Source organism: Andrographis paniculata, unplaced genomic scaffold (assembly GCF_009805555.1).
Source record: "Andrographis paniculata isolate CXL003 unplaced genomic scaffold, ASM980555v1 Contig57END, whole genome shotgun sequence".
Lineage (NCBI taxonomy): Eukaryota > Viridiplantae > Streptophyta > Magnoliopsida > Lamiales > Acanthaceae > Andrographis > Andrographis paniculata.
This window is the reverse complement of record NW_026137592.1, coordinates 3027923-3049863: the sequence shown is the minus strand read 5'-3', so window position 1 is coordinate 3049863 and position 21941 is coordinate 3027923. Positions and strand designations below refer to the sequence as shown.

The 21941-nt window shown below is 31.0% G+C and overlaps 2 protein-coding genes across 2 annotated transcripts; both read left to right on the top strand.

The window, feature by feature from the left end:
- The first annotated feature begins 829 nt into the window (after positions 1-829).
- LOC127257475 (uncharacterized) lies at positions 830-4075 on the top strand. The gene is made up of 6 exons (XM_051283919.1): positions 830-964; positions 1192-1249; positions 1386-1481; positions 1638-2721; positions 2800-2946; positions 3456-4075. The coding sequence occupies exons 3-6, from the start codon at positions 1428-1430 to the stop codon at positions 3962-3964; spliced, it is 1794 nt and encodes a 597-aa protein (XP_051139876.1). The 5' UTR covers positions 830-964; positions 1192-1249; positions 1386-1427; the 3' UTR covers positions 3965-4075.
- Positions 4076-7994: 3919 nt separating this feature from the next.
- Positions 7995-20940, top strand: LOC127257418 (probable beta-D-xylosidase 7). The gene is made up of 6 exons (XM_051283824.1): positions 7995-8436; positions 8801-9103; positions 14018-14187; positions 14587-14684; positions 19037-19801; positions 20249-20940. Exons 1-6 carry the CDS (start codon positions 8044-8046, stop codon positions 20842-20844), a joined length of 2325 nt encoding a protein of 774 aa, XP_051139781.1. The 5' UTR covers positions 7995-8043; the 3' UTR covers positions 20845-20940.
- Positions 20941-21941: the final 1001 nt, after the last annotated feature.

Below are 21941 nucleotides of genomic sequence, written 5' to 3'. Positions count from 1 at the left end.
TATATAATAGAAAAAATTAAATTAAATTAAATTTGTGAAAGTCATCACCACCGGTGGCCGAAAATAAGCACTGTCTGAAAATCCGGTCCAAGAGACTTTAAAAAATAGACTCGAAAATTTTCGGGCCTTGTCTGGTTTACCGAGCCGTGCCCGATTTTTAAAATTAATATTTAACTTTTAATAAATTTTTAAAATAAAGATAAAAATTAAAATATAATTTGATGGTAAAATTTTTGGGCCGAAACAACACGACCCAATTTCAAACCGGATCGTGCTTTCCAAATCCGATTTTCAATTGGGCCATGCTGGCACAGCACAATTTGAAATCGGGTTGGCCTGTCCGAATTGTCGCCCCTACTGTCATTCTATCATCTGATTAAAGAATAGATTTATTTGGTTTTGGTTTATTTGGAGCGAAAACTACTGATTAAATAATTTTCTATTATGCGACTATGGGTCATGGAATGGTCCTATAACAATTCAAGATATGCCCATACTTTTCATCCAGTTCAATAATACTACGACTTAAGTATCCATTTTGAACATAATTTTGAGATTATTAAAACAAAAAAGTGACCTAAATTAAAATTATTTAAAAGAATTTGTGCTCTTTAAAAACCAATTGTAGTTAACAACAATATCCAAATTCCAAAAATAATAAATCATTCAATACCTAATGCACTCAACAATAAAATTATTATCTCAATAATTCACCAAATTAATAATATTCCGTTTATTGCGCTTTTATTTTATTTTATTTTAATTTTAAAAATCGTATCCGCGTAGAAAGCGCGTAGTCGCGTACGTCGTCGTTTTGTCGATTCCGTCACCTATTAAAAACGTCACAGGCCACTCTTCAAACTCCGTCGTCCTCAACGTGCCAAGGCCAATGTAGCTGCTCTATATAAATGACGATCGATCAGTGAAATGGAGAGGATTTGTTGAACAATTTTGTTTATTGGTGGTAATTGCATTCTCCTGATTTTCTGCTGTTAAGATTACTGGCCACTCTATGAGCTACAGTTATTTGATGGATATGGTGTTTCCTAGGGTTCTTAGTTTGTTTACCTGCGAAATAAGTTGCTGATTGATGCAAATCTCCTCGGATGATTCTTTCACTTTATTCAATGTTAAAGGAGATTATTATTTAATTCGGACTTGATTGAGCTTTATTTGTGATGTAATTTGCAGGAATTAGATTGGTCAGTGTTGTGAGGATAAACTACAGGCAGTAATCATTCTGGCTGAGGTTCATATTCTCGAGCTTTCTTTCTTGCTTCTTTGGAATGATTAAAAGAAAGAAAGAAAGAAAGACAAATCTGCCTTTCCTTTAGCATTGTGTTGCTGCTCACAATTCTAATATTTTGATTCCGTTTTGATTGTAGATAAATAGCAATTAGTCATTTGGTTTCATAAATTTGTCGAGGATGGTGATGCCTGTTAAGTGTGGTTGTTCCTCTTGGTGGAGAAGGAAAGTTAAGGTCAGTAATTATATACTCTCTCTATCTACTAAAAACATATTCCTATGAGCAAGAGATTTTTGTTGCTATAAATCAAAACTGAATAGTTTTTTTGGACAAACTTTCTTCGATCGACTGCTATAATTGTTATGTTTACTTTGCCTGTTATGTGTTTAGGAAGACAAGAAAAGTACCACTCAATGTAGTGAGAGTGTCAAGACTGTGCTACATGTAGAGGTTAAGAAATCTACAGAAAGTAATAACTCGATCCCGACTTCGCTAGCTGTTCCGGTTCCATTTCCGTTTGTTGGGAGTTCCAGGTACATGGTCGAGGTAACAAGCCACGACTCCAGTCCGATTGCAGCCCACACGGAGGAGGAAGAAGAAGACGGAAATCCGGTCCATTTCTCCGATGATGACAATAATTTGAACGACACTATTGTAAGCGATCATTTAAGTGATCCGGGAGGTTGGAAAGCCGAGTTCTGGGCATCCCCTGAGCTGAAGCGTTCTTGTTCTGATCTCGCCTTGACAAGTATGTACCAAGGACTCGATGACGACGAAGAACTTCCATACAAGGAAAAGATGAGATACACCAAATTACACGGACCAAGAATTCCAGTGGGCGAAGATGCCACAAGTCCCGTCTCCATAACAACTCGTTGCAGCGCCGATAATGTCATTCTGAAGAAGCATTCTTCGAGTCAGATACTTCCTTCCCGGAGCCGGAAATTGTGGTGGAAACTGTTCTTATGGAGCCACCGGAACTTGCATAAAAAGCCGCAACCGATTCAAGTGAAGCCATCCGCCCACGACCAGCAGGGCGGATACCATTCCGACTCTATAGAGCCTACAAAAGCCGTGGATTCGAGCACGTTGAGAGACAACGGCGATGATCACGGCCGGGGTTGGTTTTACAGAGGCTCGGATGAATGGCCACACAATCAATGGATCGCTTTCCCGGCGAACTCTTCTTCGCCTTTAGAAAGAGTGAGCGAGTGGATAGCCGAGAGCTCCAAACATCCTCCAAGCCAAGGCGACGATGAAAATCCAATCGATCGTGGAAATGATACATCGCTCATAAGAGACTCGCATCGCTCGGCTCAACTACCGGTCGATGTTCTTCATGCAAATTACGTTATCCGGTCTCTGAATCACAACTCCTCTGTAGCTCATATGACTGGAATTGGCCTAAAAGTTATTCCCCAGATCTCCCGTTTTGTCAGCCTTCGAGCAGTCCATTTATCCGGGAACTTCATAGGTATTTCTTCTTCTCGTTTCGATTGCTCTTGATTTCGAAATGTTCGTAATTCTTATGTTGTAATCACTGTGATTGCAGCTCATATAGCTCCAGGATCTCTCCCAAAAGCTCTCCACATTCTTAATCTATCCAAGAACAAGATAGCCACCATCGAAGGTCTCCGGGAGCTGACTCGCCTCCGTGTACTTGATCTCAGTTACAATCGTATTTCCACCATCGGTCAGGGTATGAACAAACATTGATATTTCATGTTGACCACTCAGGGATGAGTGAAATATCCGAAATTCGAAAATTCGATCGAAATTTAAATTTTGATTTTGGATTGGTTCGGAAATTCGGATCGGTATACTCTGAACCAATCCAAATCCGAAATATAATATTTTAATATATTTTATTATTAAATATTTTAGTAAAAATATAATATTTTAATTAAAATAAGAACTAAAAATGATTAATTATATATTTAATATAATTATTTTTTTTTACTATATATATATTCAATAATATAAAACAATTATAAAAATATGAAATAAAATATAAAATTTTAAGAACAAAAAATAGAGAATTTCGGATTTCTTAGTTTTGGTTCGGATATTTTAGCTTGGATTTTGGTTATTTCGAATCGGATTGGTTTTAGCTAAAAATTCGGATTTTCGGATTGGTTCGGACCGAAAATCGGAATGCTCACCCCTATGAACAACTACATTAAGGTTTGATTTTCTCGACATTTCCAGGGCTGTCGAACTGTGGGATGATCAAAGAGCTAAGTCTCGCCGGAAATAAGATCAGCAACGTCGAAGGACTCCACAGACTTCTGAAGCTCGCGGAGTTGGACCTGAGCTTTAACAGGATAACGACGGCGAGAGCGTTGGGACAGCTCGTGGCTAACTACGGTTCTCTAATATCAGTGAACCTGTTAGGCAATCCGATCCAAAGCAACTCGAGCAACGATCAGCTGCGAAGGGCCGTGTGCAGTCTTCTCCCGAAGCTAGCATTGCTCAACCGGCAGCCGGTAAACGATCAGAAGGCTCACGAAATCGGGGCAGCTAAGGCTGTTCTTGGAAGCAACAACAGCAGCTGGAGTATGCGGCGAGGAAATTCCGGTGGCCGGAGAAGTAGCCGGCGCAGCAGCAGCCATGGCGGATCTTCGTCTTCTCCGGCGCTGAAGAGTAAAAGAAGGTTGAAAACTCAGGGTTCTCGCAGTGGCATAATGCATCAAAGGGCAAGCCTTGATATCAAGTAAGAGTTGATGTTAGAGTTTGCAACAACTTAATCGATTTGTAGGAACTGTTAAATGTAAATTGAAGTTGGTGTTTAGTTATGTTTATTTACAAATAAAATTAATTAATTTAAAATATAAATATAAATAGTTTTAGATGTATTTATTGATGTTTAATTTTAAATATGAATTCAAACTATTTATTTTTAAACTCCAAACAATTACTCTTTTAGTTTCGCAACGGATTGATTCATTTTTTTTTATCAGTCTCATAAAAAAGTCCCTCGTCTCTTATTGGGGAATGGACACGAGAATTAATGAATAATAGTATTTAATTTGAAAGTGGGTATAAAGTAAAAGGTAAATGACTAAAATATTTTTAACTTTTAAATGATTTTAAAAAGTAGATTACAGTAATAAAGTTTGGAAAAATAGAAATAATTTTGTTATAAAGTGGGATTACTAAATAAGAAAATAAGACAATTGATTTTAGACGGACGAAAATGGAAAAACAAGACAACTCTGTTGGCACGGAAAACTACCTCTTAAACATAATCCACTCATTATTTCTATCTCTATTATTCTTCAATAAATATATATTTTATTTATAAATATACTCTTTGGCGTGTTTGTTTCGTGGGATTTAGTTTTTGGATTTGCATTTGAACATAAAAGTTGTTGATGTGATATTTTGAATGTAAAATAAATTTATAGTATAATATAAAAATATAAAAATAATTGGTTGATGTAATATTTTTTAAGGAAAAAATTTGAATAGTAAAAACTATAAAATTCATAAAAGAACACAACTTTTATTTTTTTAAAAATTAGTTTTAAATTAATTATAAATAAATAAGTAATGCTAAAAATATTTAAAATTTCAACGACTCTACTAATATAAAAAATAATAAAATAATATTATAATTTATTATTAATAACTTATTAATTTAAATTACGAAAAATAAATTCCAATACAAACAACGTATTTTGCATTTTGTACAATTTCTTTTTATATTTAGTTGATTCCTTACTCTATGTTATGAAATGCCACAATTTTTTATACTTCCCCCGTCCCATATAAAGAGTAACATTTGTTTTTTGCACGTAAATTTTGAATATTAGTATTATATTGGGTTGTAGTAAAAAAGACGAAAATAATTTTATTAGTATTATGTAATATAAAGGTGGTGACATTTGTGTAATAAATATATTGTAAGTTGAAAGAGTATTTATTATGTTAGGTAAATAGTACAATTACTAAATTAGAAAATGATATCCTTCTTTAAGGACGTACAAAAATAAAAAATCTGACACGTTGTTAGTACGTTTATTATAAAACAAAACTCCGGACTATTTCTCTTTGGAAAATGCCACCAGCTTTCGCTATTGCTTTCTCCTCTTTATTACGACTTACACTCCATATTTTCCACTTCTAGCTCCTCAGTTTTGCTTACAACTCTTTTAAAATTCAAGCCTTCCTCAATTTCTTTTTCCGAAACCTCCAAACTCTTTCACTTTGATCGTCAAATAATCTATTAGAATTTGACAAATAGACAAGTTGTCGTGTTGTATAGTTAGAGCTGGTAAAAGCTGATACCACACGACAATCTGACACAAATTCGACACGAAATAATTGTATTAAAATAAAAAAATTTTAATCCGATTATGTATTCGGGTTGACACGAACCCAAACAATAATAAACGAGTCGGGTTAGGATTGAACCTCTCAACTCGAACCCGGCATGACGACCCAATTATAAAAAATAAAATATAATTGTTTGAAATGATATGGTTAGAGCTTGGTTATAGTTGAAATTTATATTTTATTTTTTTATATAAATATTTGATTTGATGTTTACAGAATTTTTTTTTTTTTTTTTTTTATGAATATTAGAAAATTGGATGAAATTTTTGAAACGAGCACACTCTTCGTAATAAAATATTGGACAAGGTAATAATAGAGATAACAAAAAAATAATGTAACATATATTTCTATTAAAAGAATAAAAATTATTCATTCGGTCAATTCTAAAAGTTATATTTATCTTTTGCGTTATTGTATTTAACTTTAAAAATATCTCTATATTTGTATAATTTTTTATACAAATGTTATTTTATTAGTATTATTAGACATTAAATAAAATATTTTTATAATTTTTTTTAATTTGTACAATATTTTAATATAATAATTAATATTCAAAGACCAACATAAAAAAAAAAAAAAAAAAATGGTAAATAAAACCTTAGGATTAGACGAAAATATTATATTAGTAAAAGGTGATATGATAATGTGAAAATAAATTTGTAATCGTGAAGTGACAGGCTAAAATCCCGACATTCACCGGATCTTGCCCGTCATCTTTCCCGCCAAACAACACGGGCGTGTCTCGATATGCTAATTAGATTGGGCCAAATAAAAATAATGGACGTACATGTGAATTGTGATGCTACCCAACCACCTCACTCAAATCACTTTCTCATTAATATATTAATATTATTATTTTTAAAAAATTATTTATTTCACTATATTTTATTTATTTATTATTTTATTTATGATTTATTTTACATAATTTATTATTTTATTTTTTAAAAGATAATGGTATATTTTAATTATATTTTAAAATTTTATAATTAATATATTTTTTAAAATTTTAATTAAATTAAATTAATTTTAATTTATAATTATATAGTATATTATATAATAATTATTTTTACGAATATTTTTTTAATTATTTAATAATTATCTTTTACTAAATTTTACTCCTCCATCTCTACATTGTCATTTTTGTTTGTCTCACATTTCATGTTATTATTATTATTATTTAAAACTATTACATATGTTCAGGGTGTGTTTGTTTGGGGGTTTGAATTTTGAGTTGGGATTTGAATAGTAAAAATCTTGAATTTGAATAGTTGTATGATGTGATATAAATAGGTATTGATGTAATGTTTTGAATGTAAAATTGATTTTTAGTATAATATAAAAAATGAAAAATATGTGTTTGATGTGATTTTTTTTGGGGAAAAAAATGAGATGAATAGTGAAAATCTAATCCAATCCCCAAACAAACACACCCTAAGTTTATTTTAAAATTTTTAATTTATAATTTTTTAATTTTAATTAGACTAAATGATTATTTTAATTTTAATACTTCTTCCGTCTCAATAGAGTTGTCTTATTTTTTCATTTTCGTCCGTCCCAAAACAATTATCTTGTTTTCTTATTTAGTAATCGTGATCCTCATTTTATAACAAAATTATTCATACTTTTTCAAACTATTCATAATTATTAATCTAACTTATTTTTTAAAATCATTAAAAAATTAAGGGTATTTTAGTCTTTTACCTTTTATTTTATATATATTTTCAATTAAATATTATTATTCCTTAATTCATTTGCATATTCCCAATGAGACATTTTTTCTGAGACAGATGAAGTATATAACTATTTATATAATAGAATAATTATTTTTACTAATATATTTTTTATTATATACTAGTTATATTATCTTAAATTTTCATCTCTACGATACCATAGACATAATAGATAAGACGGAGGGGATAATAAACTAAACATAAAAAGGAGAAACGTATAAAGAAGGTGTACTCTCTTCGTCCCATATCTATATATCAATTTGTTTTTTTGCACAGAGTTTTATAAATATTAGTATTATATTGAAATAAAATATAAATAAAGATGAAAAGACTAAATTAACCTTATTAGTATTGTATGATATAAAAGTAATTTTATGTAATATATTGTAAATTGGAAGGGTATTTGAATGTTAGGTACATAGTACAATTACAGATATTTTGTTATAAGACACACCAAAAGAGTATATTTTAGTAGTCTACTATTAATTATTTTTTCCTTTAAAAAAAAAAATACACAATTTATAAATTTTAGGTTAATTAAAATACCAAAACCGTTGTATCAAGTTACACGCCATAAATACTTACCTAATTAATTATGCTTTATTTCCCATTTAAATTAATTTCTCATTTAGAACAATTCTGATTTATCTTCTCGCGATTTATATATATATACAGTGAGAAAGCTCAGAGATATTCCCATCAATTGTCGTTTCCACACCATTTCCCCAATGAGTCTCCGTTTATCGCTCTCCGCCGTCCTCACGGCGGTTTTCCTCCGCGCCGCCGCAGCTCAGCGGCCTCCTTTTGCTTGCGACGCCGCCGATGGCAGAACAAAGTCGTTGCCGTTCTGCGACGCGAAAATGCCGATCCATCGGAGAGTGCAGGACCTCGTGTCGCGGCTAACGCTAGACGAGAAAATTTCGCAGCTGGTGAACTCAGCGCCGGCGATTCCGCGCCTCGGGATCCCGGCGTACGAGTGGTGGTCGGAAGCGCTGCACGGCGTTTCCGGTTACGGCCGCGGAATCTCCTACCAGGGGAGAGTCTCCACCGCCACGAGCTTCCCCCAAGTTATACTCGCCGCCTCCACGTTCGATGCGCAGCTTTGGTACCGCATTGGTCAGGTAATGCGTAAAAGGGCTAGAATCCTGAAACGATTTTTTCACCGAGAAATGCGATTTAAGTGTAGGTTATAGTTGCTCTTGTTCTTCTCCGAATTCGCTTGCCTTGCATTTGCTTGTAACTGTTTTGCTGTGAATTGAATTTGTTCTGATCCACATATTCGTACGACACTCCACCGCCAACGCCACTAGTCATTAACTGCAGATATAATACAGATTTGACCTGGTTCGATTACAATCGAACTCAAATAATTGCTCCACAGTTTTACTCTAAGCACAATCTGAGCAGATGTGATTAGGTTTGTGAGGAATTTTCAATTTCGGCCAAAACGATGTCGTTTTGAATTCCTGTTTGGGGGTTTTCCAGGCAATTGGTAAAGAGGCGAGAGCAATGTACAACGAAGGTCAGGCCAAAGGGCTGACGTTTTGGGCACCAAACATAAACATATACAGGGACCCCCGGTGGGGGCGAGGCCAGGAGACACCTGGCGAGGATCCATTGGTCGCCGGAAAATACGCCGTGGCGTTTGTGAGGGGATTTCAAGGCGACGTTTTCGAAGGCGGGAAGCTTGGGAATGGTCACCTGCAAGCCTCTGCTTGCTGCAAACACTTCACTGCCTATGATTTGGACAAGTGGAAAGGCGTCGATCGTCTCGGCTTTGATGCTCGGGTTAGTTTGATTCTATCCATCACTTCTCTCCTTTTCTCTGTCTCTTTCAATTATATATATATATATATGTGCATTTGTTCTTTTAGGGTTCTATGGCTGTTCTTGTTTCAATCTGGTTTGGTGGGATTAAGTATAAATTGGTGTCATGATAATTAGGAAAATTGATTATATAAACTTGGCTCTAAGTCATAGTGTGTTTGTTTGGAGGATGTTCAAAGTTTTCCACTGTTCATACTAAATTTTTCTTAAAAAAAAAAAATCAAATTAAATACTTATTTTTTTATTTTTTATATTATATTAAAAATCAATTTTACATTCGAAATATCACATTAATATTTATTTATATAGCATCATACAATTATTTCAATTTAAACTTTTTACTATTCAAATCCAAACCTAAAATCCAAATCTCCAAACAAACACACTCTCAATAAAAGTTAAGTGAGACTGTGATTCCATCGTCTAACATAGACATAGGTCTTAAGTTTGAGTCTCCTCGTCTCCATTCGTTATATTCATGTGGCAAAATAAACCCTTGTACAGCTGTTGGGATACAAACCGAATTTTTTTTAATGATATTCAAGAAAAAAGTGGAAGTTTCACATACCTCTATTTGCACATGAGGGATGTGTTAGGAACTCCCGTATGTTAGAAAAAATTTAAATTTTTAGGTGAGACATTTATTTCGATCTTTTAACATATTGAACATGTTAAGGAGTCTGAGTTTCCAACGGTTATTCAGGTCATTTAATATATTAAGAAGGGGTCCGAACTTTCAACCTAAAATCAATCAATTGGTGTTAGTGGAAAAACACTTCATCTCTATAAATCATTTTTTCAATGCGGGACATATTAACACTTTCCTTCTAGATGATAATCTAACATGGTATCATACCAGTTCAAATAGATTTGTTAAGGTACAGTGTTACTCTATTATGGCTGTACCTCCACTCCATTTTTGAAGTGGAAGTTTTATAGTATTTTGTGGTATTTTTTGTATTTTTATTATTCTTTGGAATGTATTGAGTAATTTTATTTTTTAAAAAGTAATATATAATTTTATATTTTAAAAATTGAGTGAAGGTTCGGAGATGATCTAAATAACTTATGCTAATAATATACTAACCTCATCCCTAGTTTTGGAGCTTTAATCAAACATTTAAAACGTGACATTAGGGGCTGTGAATGGATTAGCCATTGAATCATTGTTTCTACCTTGGAAGAATTTAAATTTAAATAGTAAATGGCTGGACTCAATTTAAAATAGGTTAAATTAGATTTTTATTAGTTGATGGAATCGTACGAAATCTTAACTGAACAATTTCTATTAAAATATTAGTATCTCGTTTGAGTAAATATCTAAAAATTTGAACAAATTAATATATTTTCTATAACCTATATTATAATAAAATAAGATTCGTTTGCTGGTACCATCGAAATAGTTTAATAGAGAACCATTAACAGCAGCGTATTTAGATCAATTACTATAACATGCATCTTGAAAATCCACAGGAAGATTGTTTAATCAGTTTTAGTAAAACTTACAAATTTTGTAAGATAATTGAAGTAGAATTTTTTTAACGTGCAGTATAAAGAATTATGTATAAAAATATAAAAATAATGAATACATGTATATTAATATTTTTAAAAAAATATATATATATATATATTTTTTGTTAAAAGAACACACCTAACTACTTTTTATTTACTATAATTTTTTTTTTTTTATTGTCATCCAGTTTTTTAAAATTTCATGCCCAATTAAATGGATATAGAAATCGAATAAGATAATGGTCGGTCAAAAAAAAATATTTATAATCGAGTGTCTTAATTCATACTGCATCATAATATCAATTAATATTATCTGGGGTGGACAAAAAAATCGAATAGTTGATCAGAACTGAACTGAACTAACTTTTGGTTAACTGAACAAATTCAGTTCGAATACAATACTGTATATTTGATATTTGTTTGATTCAGTTTAATTTTTGATATTTTTTCGATTCGATTAATCAAATTGAATATATTTATATTATTATATTTTAAAATTTATATTAGTAGTTATATTCGGTTCAAATATTTGAAATATTTTTATTTAATTAGAATTTTAATTATTTTTTAATATGTATTTTTAATTTCGGTTCGGTTCGGTTCGAATTATTTGTAGATATTGCAAATATTTTTGGTTAATTGAGATTTTCACTTCGAATACGATTCGCAATTTTAAGTATTTTGTTCGATTTGATTCAAATATAAAATGTCTTGCATATTTGTAAATATTCTAACACTGTCCACCCCTAATATTACATGAATTTTGTTGGCTTGGATGCAGCCTCTACGTCATAATATGGCTGTATTCATTATATCTCCTACTCTTTTGGCTTTTAAAATTAATTTGTTGTGTGATTTTTTTTGTTAAAAAAACAAGTTTAGGGTGTGTTTGTTCGTGAGTTTTAGTTTTTTAATTTGAATTTTTTAATAGTAGAAAATTGAATTGAATAGTTGTTTGGTATAATATAAATAAAAGTTGATGTGATGTTTTAAATGTAAAATAAATTTATAGTACTCTCTCCGTCTCGTATAAAGATTACCGTTTATTTTTTGTACGTATATTTTTTAATATAAATATTATATTGTGTTGTAGTAAAAAGACAAAAATACCCATATTAGTATTGTATAATATAAAAATAATGATATTTGTGTAATATAGTGTAAGTTGGAAAGATATTTATTATGTTACGTAGATAATATAATTATTAAATTAGAAAATACTAGTCTTATTTAGTGACGGATAAAAATGAAAAATGATAAATTTTCAATGGGATGAAGGGAATAGAATACTCCCTCCGGCTCATAACTAGATATTTATTTACTTTTACATTTAGTTTTAGAAATATTAGAATTATATTGGGATGTAATAGGAATGAAGTAGAAACGACTAAAATAACCTTATTAGTACGTGTGATGTAAAGGTAATGAAATTTGTGTAATATATTGTAAGTTGTAAGAGTATTTGTAATGTTAGGTAGATAATATAGTTACTAAAAAATGAAATAAATACTTTGTTACTAGGAGATTAAAATAAAAAAATAGATATTTTGTTAATAGATATTTTGTTATGTGAAGGATGAAGTATAAAAAAATAATAATTATTATTTAATTTGATATTTATTTTAAAAAAATAGTCTGAAATTTATGGTAAAACTGATAAAAGATGAAACTGATTGAGGGAGGGAAGGACCAGTGTCAGAGGGGGAGAGGGGTGGGTCCTTTTTATTGGAAGGCGGGTCCCGGTGCTCGCGGCGTAACTTTCCATGTTGGAACAATATCCTTGAATTAATAGTACACGTCCCGATAATCACGCTCACGTTCCCATGTTCATTTGTTTGTATGTTTGTTTTACATAGGTAGGAATTAAACCCTAATTTAATCCACTTTCGTAGTAATAATTGATTTCTACCAAATGATTGACCAGCACCATTGTCATTGATCTGTACTTTTTACACAGCTGTAGATTCCTTGCTTGGGGGGTTAGGTTAAAGTAGTTGTGTGTTAAGAATATTTTTATTGATCTAATTTATTTTTAAAATAGTACTCCTCCCGTCTTAAACATTGTGCAATATTTTTTTTTTGTGTTTGACACGAGAATTTAGGTAGATAATATTAAGTATGATAATTTAGGTAGATAATATTAAGTATGATAATTTGAAGATTAAATGATGTGATTGAAGAGAGAAATGATTATTTATTGCAATGAGTTTGAGACAAATAAAAAAAAAATATTGCAAGGTGTTTGGAATGGACGAAATAAAATTTTATTCAAGACACAAATTTCCAATCTAAACAAAACTTAGGCTCCGTTAGAGTTTTGAAGTTTTAAAAATTTTTGGGAATAGTAAATGATTAATATTTGATATAATCTTTTATAATAAAAAAATATTTGATACTTCCCTCAGTCCCAATACAATAGTCTTGTATACTATTTTTATCTGTTTCAAAGCAATAGTCTGATTTTCGTAAATAACCATATCACTATGAAACTATTCTTACATTTTCATTAATATTACACAATTGCCACTATTTTTTACACTAATACACTCACAAGAGCAAAAAAATCTTGTATTCGTACTTTTTATTCGTTACTAATATAATATCAATATTTCTTAAATTTCGTGTCAAACACAATTCAGACTATAGTTTTGGGACGGAAAGAGTATAATATTTTTGAAAAAATCGAATAGTATAAAAGTTTCATAACTATTCTCTGTCTAGATAGAGCCTAAGGTCATTGAAACTTCATTAAACTATTTTAAATGTGCTTTGTATTTACTTAACTCTTTTAACGTTTTTAAGGGAAGTAATTTTCACCTTTATAAATTAGGAAATTTAATATTTTTTCAATGTGAGACACCCACAACACACCAAAATCTAAAGCAATTTTCCTTTTTAGCTCTTTATATAATTTTTTATTATTTTAGGAACATAACTAGATATTGTATTAGATTATCTACATTATTAAAAAATATTGACAGAAATAGTTTTTAGGCATGATTTGCTGAAGCATCGAGGCATGCTGCCGGAGATTGTGTGGATGACGCGTGAAAAATATTTTAGAATCGTAGTTCGATCCTAAATTGGATTAATATTTTAAAGGTTAGTCGCATGTCATTTTACAATCTCTAGCGTGCTACGATGTTGCCACGTAAGTAATTCCGGTACCCAAGGACATTTCTGCCAAAAAATTTCCAACTGCCGGATTAATCCAATATAAAAATACTAAGTCTGATTCTAAAATGATTTAAAGAGTCAAATACATAATTAAAAAAAATAAAATAGTTTTTTTCAAATCTAAAATGACATTTTATTTATTTATTTAATGCTTAGATTTAATTAATTTATTAACACGTAGTGCAGGTAACAGCGCAAGATTTGGCAGACACGTATCAGCCTCCATTCGAGAGGTGTATCAAAGACGGGAAAGCCAGCGGAATAATGTGCGCCTACAATCGCGTCAATGGCATTCCCAACTGTGCCGACTATAATCTCTTGACTGTAACCGCTCGCAGAAACTGGGGATTCAATGGGTAAAATAAAATTAAAGTAATTTAAATAAATAAAAAAAAGTATATATATATATATATCTATATTGTTATAAGTAGTATTCCCTCCGTCCTACTCATTTTTCTATTTTCGTTTGTCTAACCTATTATGTTAATTTTTTTTAAAAGGTATTATACACTTTAATCTCATTTAAAAAAATTTAATTATACTAATTAGTTATATTAATTTTAATTTAAAAATATTTTTATTAAACAATAATTATTTTTATTAATATATTTTTAATTATTTATTAATTATATTTCTCCTAAATTTTTATGTCTACGGTGATGATAACCGAACACCGTATTGCAACAAGGGCAGGGCATTTTTGTAAATTGAGCTTACCATCCATGCAAATGCAATTAATTAATCTAATGGTGTAGGTACATCACGTCCGACTGCGACGCGGTTCTGGCGATCCATGATTATCATAAATATGCAAGGTTGAGAGAAGATGCTGTGGCCGATGTCCTCAAAGCTGGTACGCATATCGTATCTTCCTTAATTACTATTATTATGGTTATAGATAGTCCTACCCGGGCTTGCAAAATTTAACTCGACTTGATAATTCGATCTGAACTTGATCCGAAATAATTGGGTTTGAGTTGAGATTTTTGACTCAATTAATAATTGGGTCAAATTCGTTTACCTCATTTAATTTAATGAGTCAAGTTTAGTCTAAATTTTCAACCTGAAAATAATTCATTTAATCTGCTTAATTAATATGATTTAAAATTTAAATATATTTATTTAATTTTACCAATTCGATTCAAATGTTTATGGCCAATTTTATAAAAATAAAATAAAATAAAACTTAAGCTAAAATTCTACAAATTAGGATTAAACAAAGGATTGTGTTGTGTACTATTGTGTAGTGTTTATTAATTCGACTCTTGAATATCAGTTTTAATAATATGAATAAATAGTTTTTGCTTTATTATGTATATATATTATGCATTTGAAAATTTTGTTAGTAGAAATTGTAATTCTAAATTAAAATTTAGAAATTTTAGACTTAAACAGCTTATACAGATCAGATTCAAATTGATCCGATTAATAGAAGGTCAAGTTAAGGTTGCAAATATCAACATGTTTAATTAAATAGGTCAGGTTCAAGTCAGAAGTTTTCTAACCCGTTTATAGCTGACCCGAATCTGAATCCGACTTGACCTGATTCGTTTGCCAACTCTTGTCCTAAGTGATTTAGATATGGCTACTGATCCGATGTGGCGTAGGATTCGATCAAATCAGCAGCATGGTGACTATAATATTAAAGTACAAGACATACCTAAATAGAATCTGGTGTTGAATATAATATTTTTCGAAAAAGAATAAAAATGTTAGTGTATAAACGAAATTTAAAATTGAAGTAAAGAAAATGCTGTATTTTCAGGGGTTATCATATATTTTTCAAAAACATTGTAAAAATAATAATAAACTAATATATTTTTTTCGTTCCTTAACAATTTATCCATTTTCTTATTTTGGTTCGTCCTATAACAAAGTATCCATTTCTTTTTAGTAACGGTACTATCTCTCTAACATTACAAATACTCTTATAATTTACAATATATTACACAAATATCATTATATTTATATCACATAATACTAATAGAGTTATTTTAACTATTTCTACTTTATTTATATTATATTTTAATATAATACTAATATTTTTAAAATTTCGTACAAAAAGCAAACATATACATACATACGGGACGTTTTTCAAATTTTCTTCAAAGTCATTGAAATTTGTAGGATTTTTTTTTTTTTTTTTTTTTTTTTGTTATGTAATTATAATGAACACATAAATTTATACAGCTGTATGAAGCTGTAACCTTTTAACCTACTCCTAACTTAAGGGACCAAGTTCAATCAATATTGCGCGAGTGGCTGTAGACTAGGATGAAAATGACACTTGAATATTGGGTGCATTTGGTTGATAATTGGATTTGTAGTTAGAAATTCTGATAGATGAAATTTATTGTATTAATATTTTACTTTATGGTATAATATATTTAAAATTAGTGTTTGAATGTTTTAAAATTATATTTCAATAAAAAAAAATATATTCAAGAGATATTATATTTTAAGAAAGAAATAAATAAAAATATAAACTTGTATATGATTAGTATAAATTCATTTTATATAGAAATATTTGTTTGAATATACACATATATTTGTTTATCGAATAAAAAGATACTCCCTCCGTCCCACATAATTTGTCCATATTTTTTATTTTCTTCAGTCCCACATAATTTGTCCATTCTTTTTTTTGAAATATAATTATACACTTTAATTTCATTTTAAATTTTAAATTTTATAATTTTTTTAATTTTAATTAAACTATTTAGTTATCTTAATTTTAATCCACAATTACTTTTATTATATGATAATTATTTTTATTAATACACTTTTTAATTCACATTTTATCTAAATTTTCGTATCTACAGTAATAGGCCCATAATACATAGGACGGAGGGAGTAATAATAAAATATTATAAGTGAATAGAATTTTAAAAAATATGTGGACAGCTCAATATTGTCTTGTCCACACTAAATTCATGTCTCGTGTCTCATTAATTGTTAATTAATTATCAGTAATGTGTATTTTGTTTAGAAATGTTAAGATAGAAAAATATGTATCTCATCATTCCTCTCGTATGCTTTAATTAATTTGCACATGGTATGTTGGGCTCCTGTGTACCCTTCATTTAATTCGTCATTTTTAAATAATACTCCCTTCCTCCCAAACAAGGAGCAACATTTGTTTTGGGCACGAGTTTTTAGGTGGGTAGTGTTAAGTAAGATAATTTAAAAATTAAGTGATATGATAGAGAGAGAAATCTATATTTAATTTTTTTTATTTGGGTAATGATGTGATAAAGCGTGGGGTAGAGATTAAGTATAATTAATTATTTCTTATTTTAAAAATATTGTAAGGTATTTGGGATATACCAAAAAAAAATGTTGTACGGTGTTTGGACTGAGGAAGTACTCCCTCCAGATGACTCGTGTTTAGATGTATTTTTAAGGTTTTTTTTTTTTTTTTGGTAATTATTAAGAAACTTAAAAATGTGATGCGGAAATAGGGATTAAATATAGTGTTTTCAAATACTCTCCCAATTCAGCTGTCTTTTGGAGTTTTTGTAGTAAATTAAAAAATAAAAAATAATACTCCCTCCGTCTTATATAATTTGTCCCTATTTTTTATTTTTGTCCGTCCTAAATAATTTGTCATTTTTTTTAGAAAATTAATTATAAACTTTAATTATATTTTAAAATTTAAAATTTAATTTTTTTAATCTTAATTAAACTATTTAGTTATCTTAATCTTAATTTGTAATTATTTTTACTAAATAATAATTATTTTTATTAATATATTTCTTAATTACTTACTAATTATACTTTACGTAAATTTCTGTATTTACAGTAATACACCCATATTAGATGCGACGGAGGGAGTAATATTTTATTAATTAGTTGAAATGTGTAAAGGTTTTTGATATTTTTGTGCTATTGTATGTTTAATGATATGTTTATAATTTAAAAAAAAATTAAAGTATTTTGGTATTAAGTGTATAATTATTATTATTTTTTTTTAAATAGGAAAAAAATACTTTAAAGTGAAACATACGAAAATGGTATAAAAAGTACTTTGAACTGAGACGGAGGAAGTATAATTTTTTGAATAAAGATTCTATTAAATACTCCCTCCATCAAGTTAGAAAGTATATATATTTCTATTTTGGGACGTCCAATTACAAAGTAACCATTTCATTAAATACCCCATTTTTTTTCAAAAATACCCCTATTTTACATCACATCATTACTTTTATACCAAAAAAAGTAAGGGCAAAAATGTCATTTTACTACTTTTACCTACCCACTATAATTAAAATACTATTATTCCTTAATCTCTGCGCCAAAAGTAATTACTTTTGACTTGGACGGAGGGAGTATGATTTATACTCCTCCGACCCATGTAATATTACTGTAAATAATGAGAATTTAGCTAAAGTATAAATCATAAGTAATTAAAAATGTTATTAGTAAAAATAATTATAAATTAAGATTAAAATTAAAATTAACAAAATTATAAAATTTAAAATATAATTAAAATATATAATATGCGTTGTTAATTTATATATATTTTTATTATATTAAAATAAATGATATAGCATGTGTTCATGTTACATGAGTTCCTTGTTCATTTAACAAGTATCCGTTTACATTTTAATGAATATATTAAATATTAATAATAGTTAAAATAATATAAAGTGCTTATCCAATTAAATCAGCATAGTGTTGATTGGATCAAGTTAATATATCATATAAATCTAACATATTGTGGCATAAGATATCATATATTAAGTTATAGGGAAGGTTTCCGGTGTTGAATTTGAAAAGTCAGCACTACGTTAATTTTCTAAATTTGCACACTAAAATACAGAAACAACTGTTGTGTGTGCTGAGTATGTTAGGTGCTAAAATTAACTGGTGCATGTGTTGTGTGATAATATATTTTGTATTGTTTAATTAATGTGTTGTATTTATATTATATTAACGTATATTGTGTGCTGCTTGTGGTTATACCGTATGTTATGCATTAGCACATTGCTGAATTTTACATTCAACACTATAGTCGCCGCCGTATAATATAAATATACTACGATAGTATATAATATATGTTAATTACCTTTATATGAATCCGATCAACCATCACCGATCTACAACCTAATATGAATAACTGTCTTAAACTATTAGAATATGTATCATTTATTCATTTGTTTACGGTAAACCAACAAGTACTTACTAATCACACACGAAATGCAGGCATGGACGTGGAGTGTGGCTCCTACTTAAAGAACTACACCAAATCCGCCATCGCCCAGAAGAAGCTCCCGGTGGCCGACCTCGACCGCGCCCTCCGCAACCAATTCGCCGTCCGGATGCGCCTCGGCCTCTTCACCGGCAACCCCGCCGGAGCCCTCTTCGGCAACCTCAAAGCCGCCGAAGTCTGCTCCCCAGCGCACCAACAGCTGGCCCTCGATGCCGCCCGCAACGGCATCGTCCTCCTAAAAAACTCCGGCCGTCTCCTCCCCCTGTCGAAGTCCCGGACTCCGTCCGTCGCTGTCATCGGGCCCAACGCCGACGACGCCTACACCCTCCGCGGAAATTACGATGGCCCTCCCTGTAAGACTCTATCCATACTCAACGCCATAAAGAGCCACGCCGCGCAAACGTTGTACAGCAAGGGGTGCGACAACGTGGCGTGCGCGAACCCGGATATTAATGGCGCGGTCGCCGTGGCTAAGCGGGCTGAGTACGTGGTTTTGGTGATGGGTTTGGATACGACTCAGGAGACGGAGGATCGCGACCGCGAGGAGCTGACGCTGCCGGGACAGCAGGAGGCGCTTGTCCGGGCTGTTTCTGCGGCGGCAAAGAGGCCGGTGGTTCTTGTCCTGGTTTGCGGCAGCCCAGTCGATGTTTCGTTCGCTAAATTCGACCCGAAAATTGGCGGGATGCTTTGGGCGGGATATCCCGGCGAAGCCGGAGGGATCGCGTTGTCCGAAATCGTATTCGGATTACACAATCCCGGTAAGTTTTTTTTGGTAAAATTGCTCGTAACTCTATTGTGATTTCCAAATTCAGGATAGAATCTCTCTAAACTTTAAAAATTGCATAATACCCCCTTATATTTTTTAAAACGGTTGCATGAAACTCCATCGTCATAAAACCTCCCTTATGTGATTTCTTATGTATTTTTTTGCATGGTCGGAGGTTTTATGCAATATTTTTTAAAATATAAAGGGATACTATGCAAGTTTTAAAATAAAGTGAAGATTTACGCTGAGTTTAAAAAACTTAGAGGAGTTTCATGCAACATTTTCTAGAGTATAAAGAGGCGTGATGCAATTTTTAAAATAAAGAGGAGATTTACTCTGAATTTCATAAGCACAAAAGAGTTATGGACAATCTTGTCATTTTTTTAATATTCAGGCTTGTATATTCTATTTAACAAAATTTAAAATTTTATCGATGTAGGGGGTAAGTTACCTGTAACATGGTACCCGAAGGAGTTTGTGAGCATACCGATGACGGACATGAGAATGAGGCCCGACTCGGCAACGAGATACCCGGGCCGGACGTACCGGTTCTACAACGGGCCCAAGGTGTTTGAGTATGGGTATGGATTGAGCTACACAACCTACTCATACAACTTCATTCATTCTACCCTAAACACCGTTGTCCGCCTTAACCGGCTAATGGTGACAACCTCAAAAGTTGCATCAAATGAAACCTCGGAATCGCTCCTCCGGCACATAGCCGTTTCCGAAGTCGGGGCGGAGGGATGCGAACGGGCGAGGTTGTCAATGAGCATTCGGGTGGAGAACACAGGAAGCGCGGGCGGGAGGCATCCGGTGCTGCTTTTCGCGAGGGATGGAAGACGGGGGATGAAAAAGCTCGTGGGGTTTGAGAGCGTGGCGTTGGAGGCGGGAGAGACGAGGGAAGTTTCGTTTGAAGTGAGGCCATGCGAGCATCTAAGCAAGGCTATGGAAGATGGAACGATGGTGATGGAGAAGGGGGAGGTGTTCTTCGTTGTTGAAGACGAAGAGTATCCTGTTAACATCGTCTTTTGATTGATTAAGATTGTTGTTCTTTGTTGTTGGATCGTCCATTTTAAGTTTTGAGTTTTTTATTTAATGATGAAAGCAAGATATATAATTTTAAAATAATATGATTTTTTTATAAATATTATCGAAGAATATATATATATAATATACTTATGTTAATATAATAAATACATTTAATTTATTTATATTTAAACTATTATTTTTTATATTATTGATATATCTTTTTGTAAAAATATCATTCTATTAGTATTATAACGTTAAAAAAAATATTTTTGTAATTTTTTCGTAATTTATATTATATTTTGATATAATAATTAATATTTAAAAATCAACATATATTAATAAAATATAAAATGAACACTCTATAGATTTGTAAGAAAAAACATATAGATTTTTATTCACGATTTCAAAGTGAAATGTACTCAGGTTTAGATTTTGGACTCAGATCAAGCCTAGCTGGCATGATTTCAAAATTTAACATATATGTAAATCCGTATAAATACAATCAATGAAGAGTAACACTTTTACTAAGCCTTCAGCTCATAATTTTCACATTGAAGCAAGCAAGATGCGTCACAAACAGGGACGGAACTACATTAGAGCTCGGGGGGTCAACCCCTAAATCAAACTTTTTATGATTTTTTAGTATTAAAAATATTAATTTTTATGTATTTATATACAATTTGTCCTCCCAAATTATCTAAATTCATATCTAATTCTGTCATTATTATTTATTTAAATTTATTAGCTAAATATTAAATAAATTATAATATTTTGTCCTCCGAAATTTAGATGGTAATTTTGTCACTGGTCACAAATATGTATTAATTGGGTTTGTAAAGGAAAAAATGTTTTCTCAAATTGGTTGAATAATCCAATTTTGGGACCAACGTTGCCATTAGGCCAACCGGTCCCCAGTGCCACTACTTCTCCACTATTAGGATATTAAGAGATCTTTCACGTGAAGTGATGCATAAAATTTCCTTAAAATTTCACGGGATGTCATTTCTTGGCCATAAAAAATCAATATATAAAAGAAATTTTTTCAATAGCTCGAGCTTTTTAATCATTATTATTTTGTTGTTTTTCACCTGGATTGTAAA

Excerpts from the sequence above, each read along its gene's own strand:
- LOC127257418 (XM_051283824.1), top strand. The coding sequence starts at position 8,044 with ATGAGTCTCCGTTTATCGCTCTCCGCCGTCCTCACGGCGGTTTTCCTC. Across the intron at positions 9,104-14,017 it reads GTCTCGGCTTTGATGCTCGG|GTAACAGCGCAAGATTTGGC; the intron begins GTTAGTTTGATT and ends CACGTAGTGCAG. Across the intron at positions 14,188-14,586 it reads AGAAACTGGGGATTCAATGG|GTACATCACGTCCGACTGCG; the intron begins GTAAAATAAAAT and ends CTAATGGTGTAG.
- LOC127257475 (XM_051283919.1), top strand. The coding sequence starts at position 1,428 with ATGGTGATGCCTGTTAAGTGTGGTTGTTCCTCTTGGTGGAGAAGGAAA. Across the intron at positions 1,482-1,637 it reads GGTGGAGAAGGAAAGTTAAG|GAAGACAAGAAAAGTACCAC; the intron begins GTCAGTAATTAT and ends TTATGTGTTTAG. Across the intron at positions 2,722-2,799 it reads TTTATCCGGGAACTTCATAG|CTCATATAGCTCCAGGATCT; the intron begins GTATTTCTTCTT and ends CTGTGATTGCAG.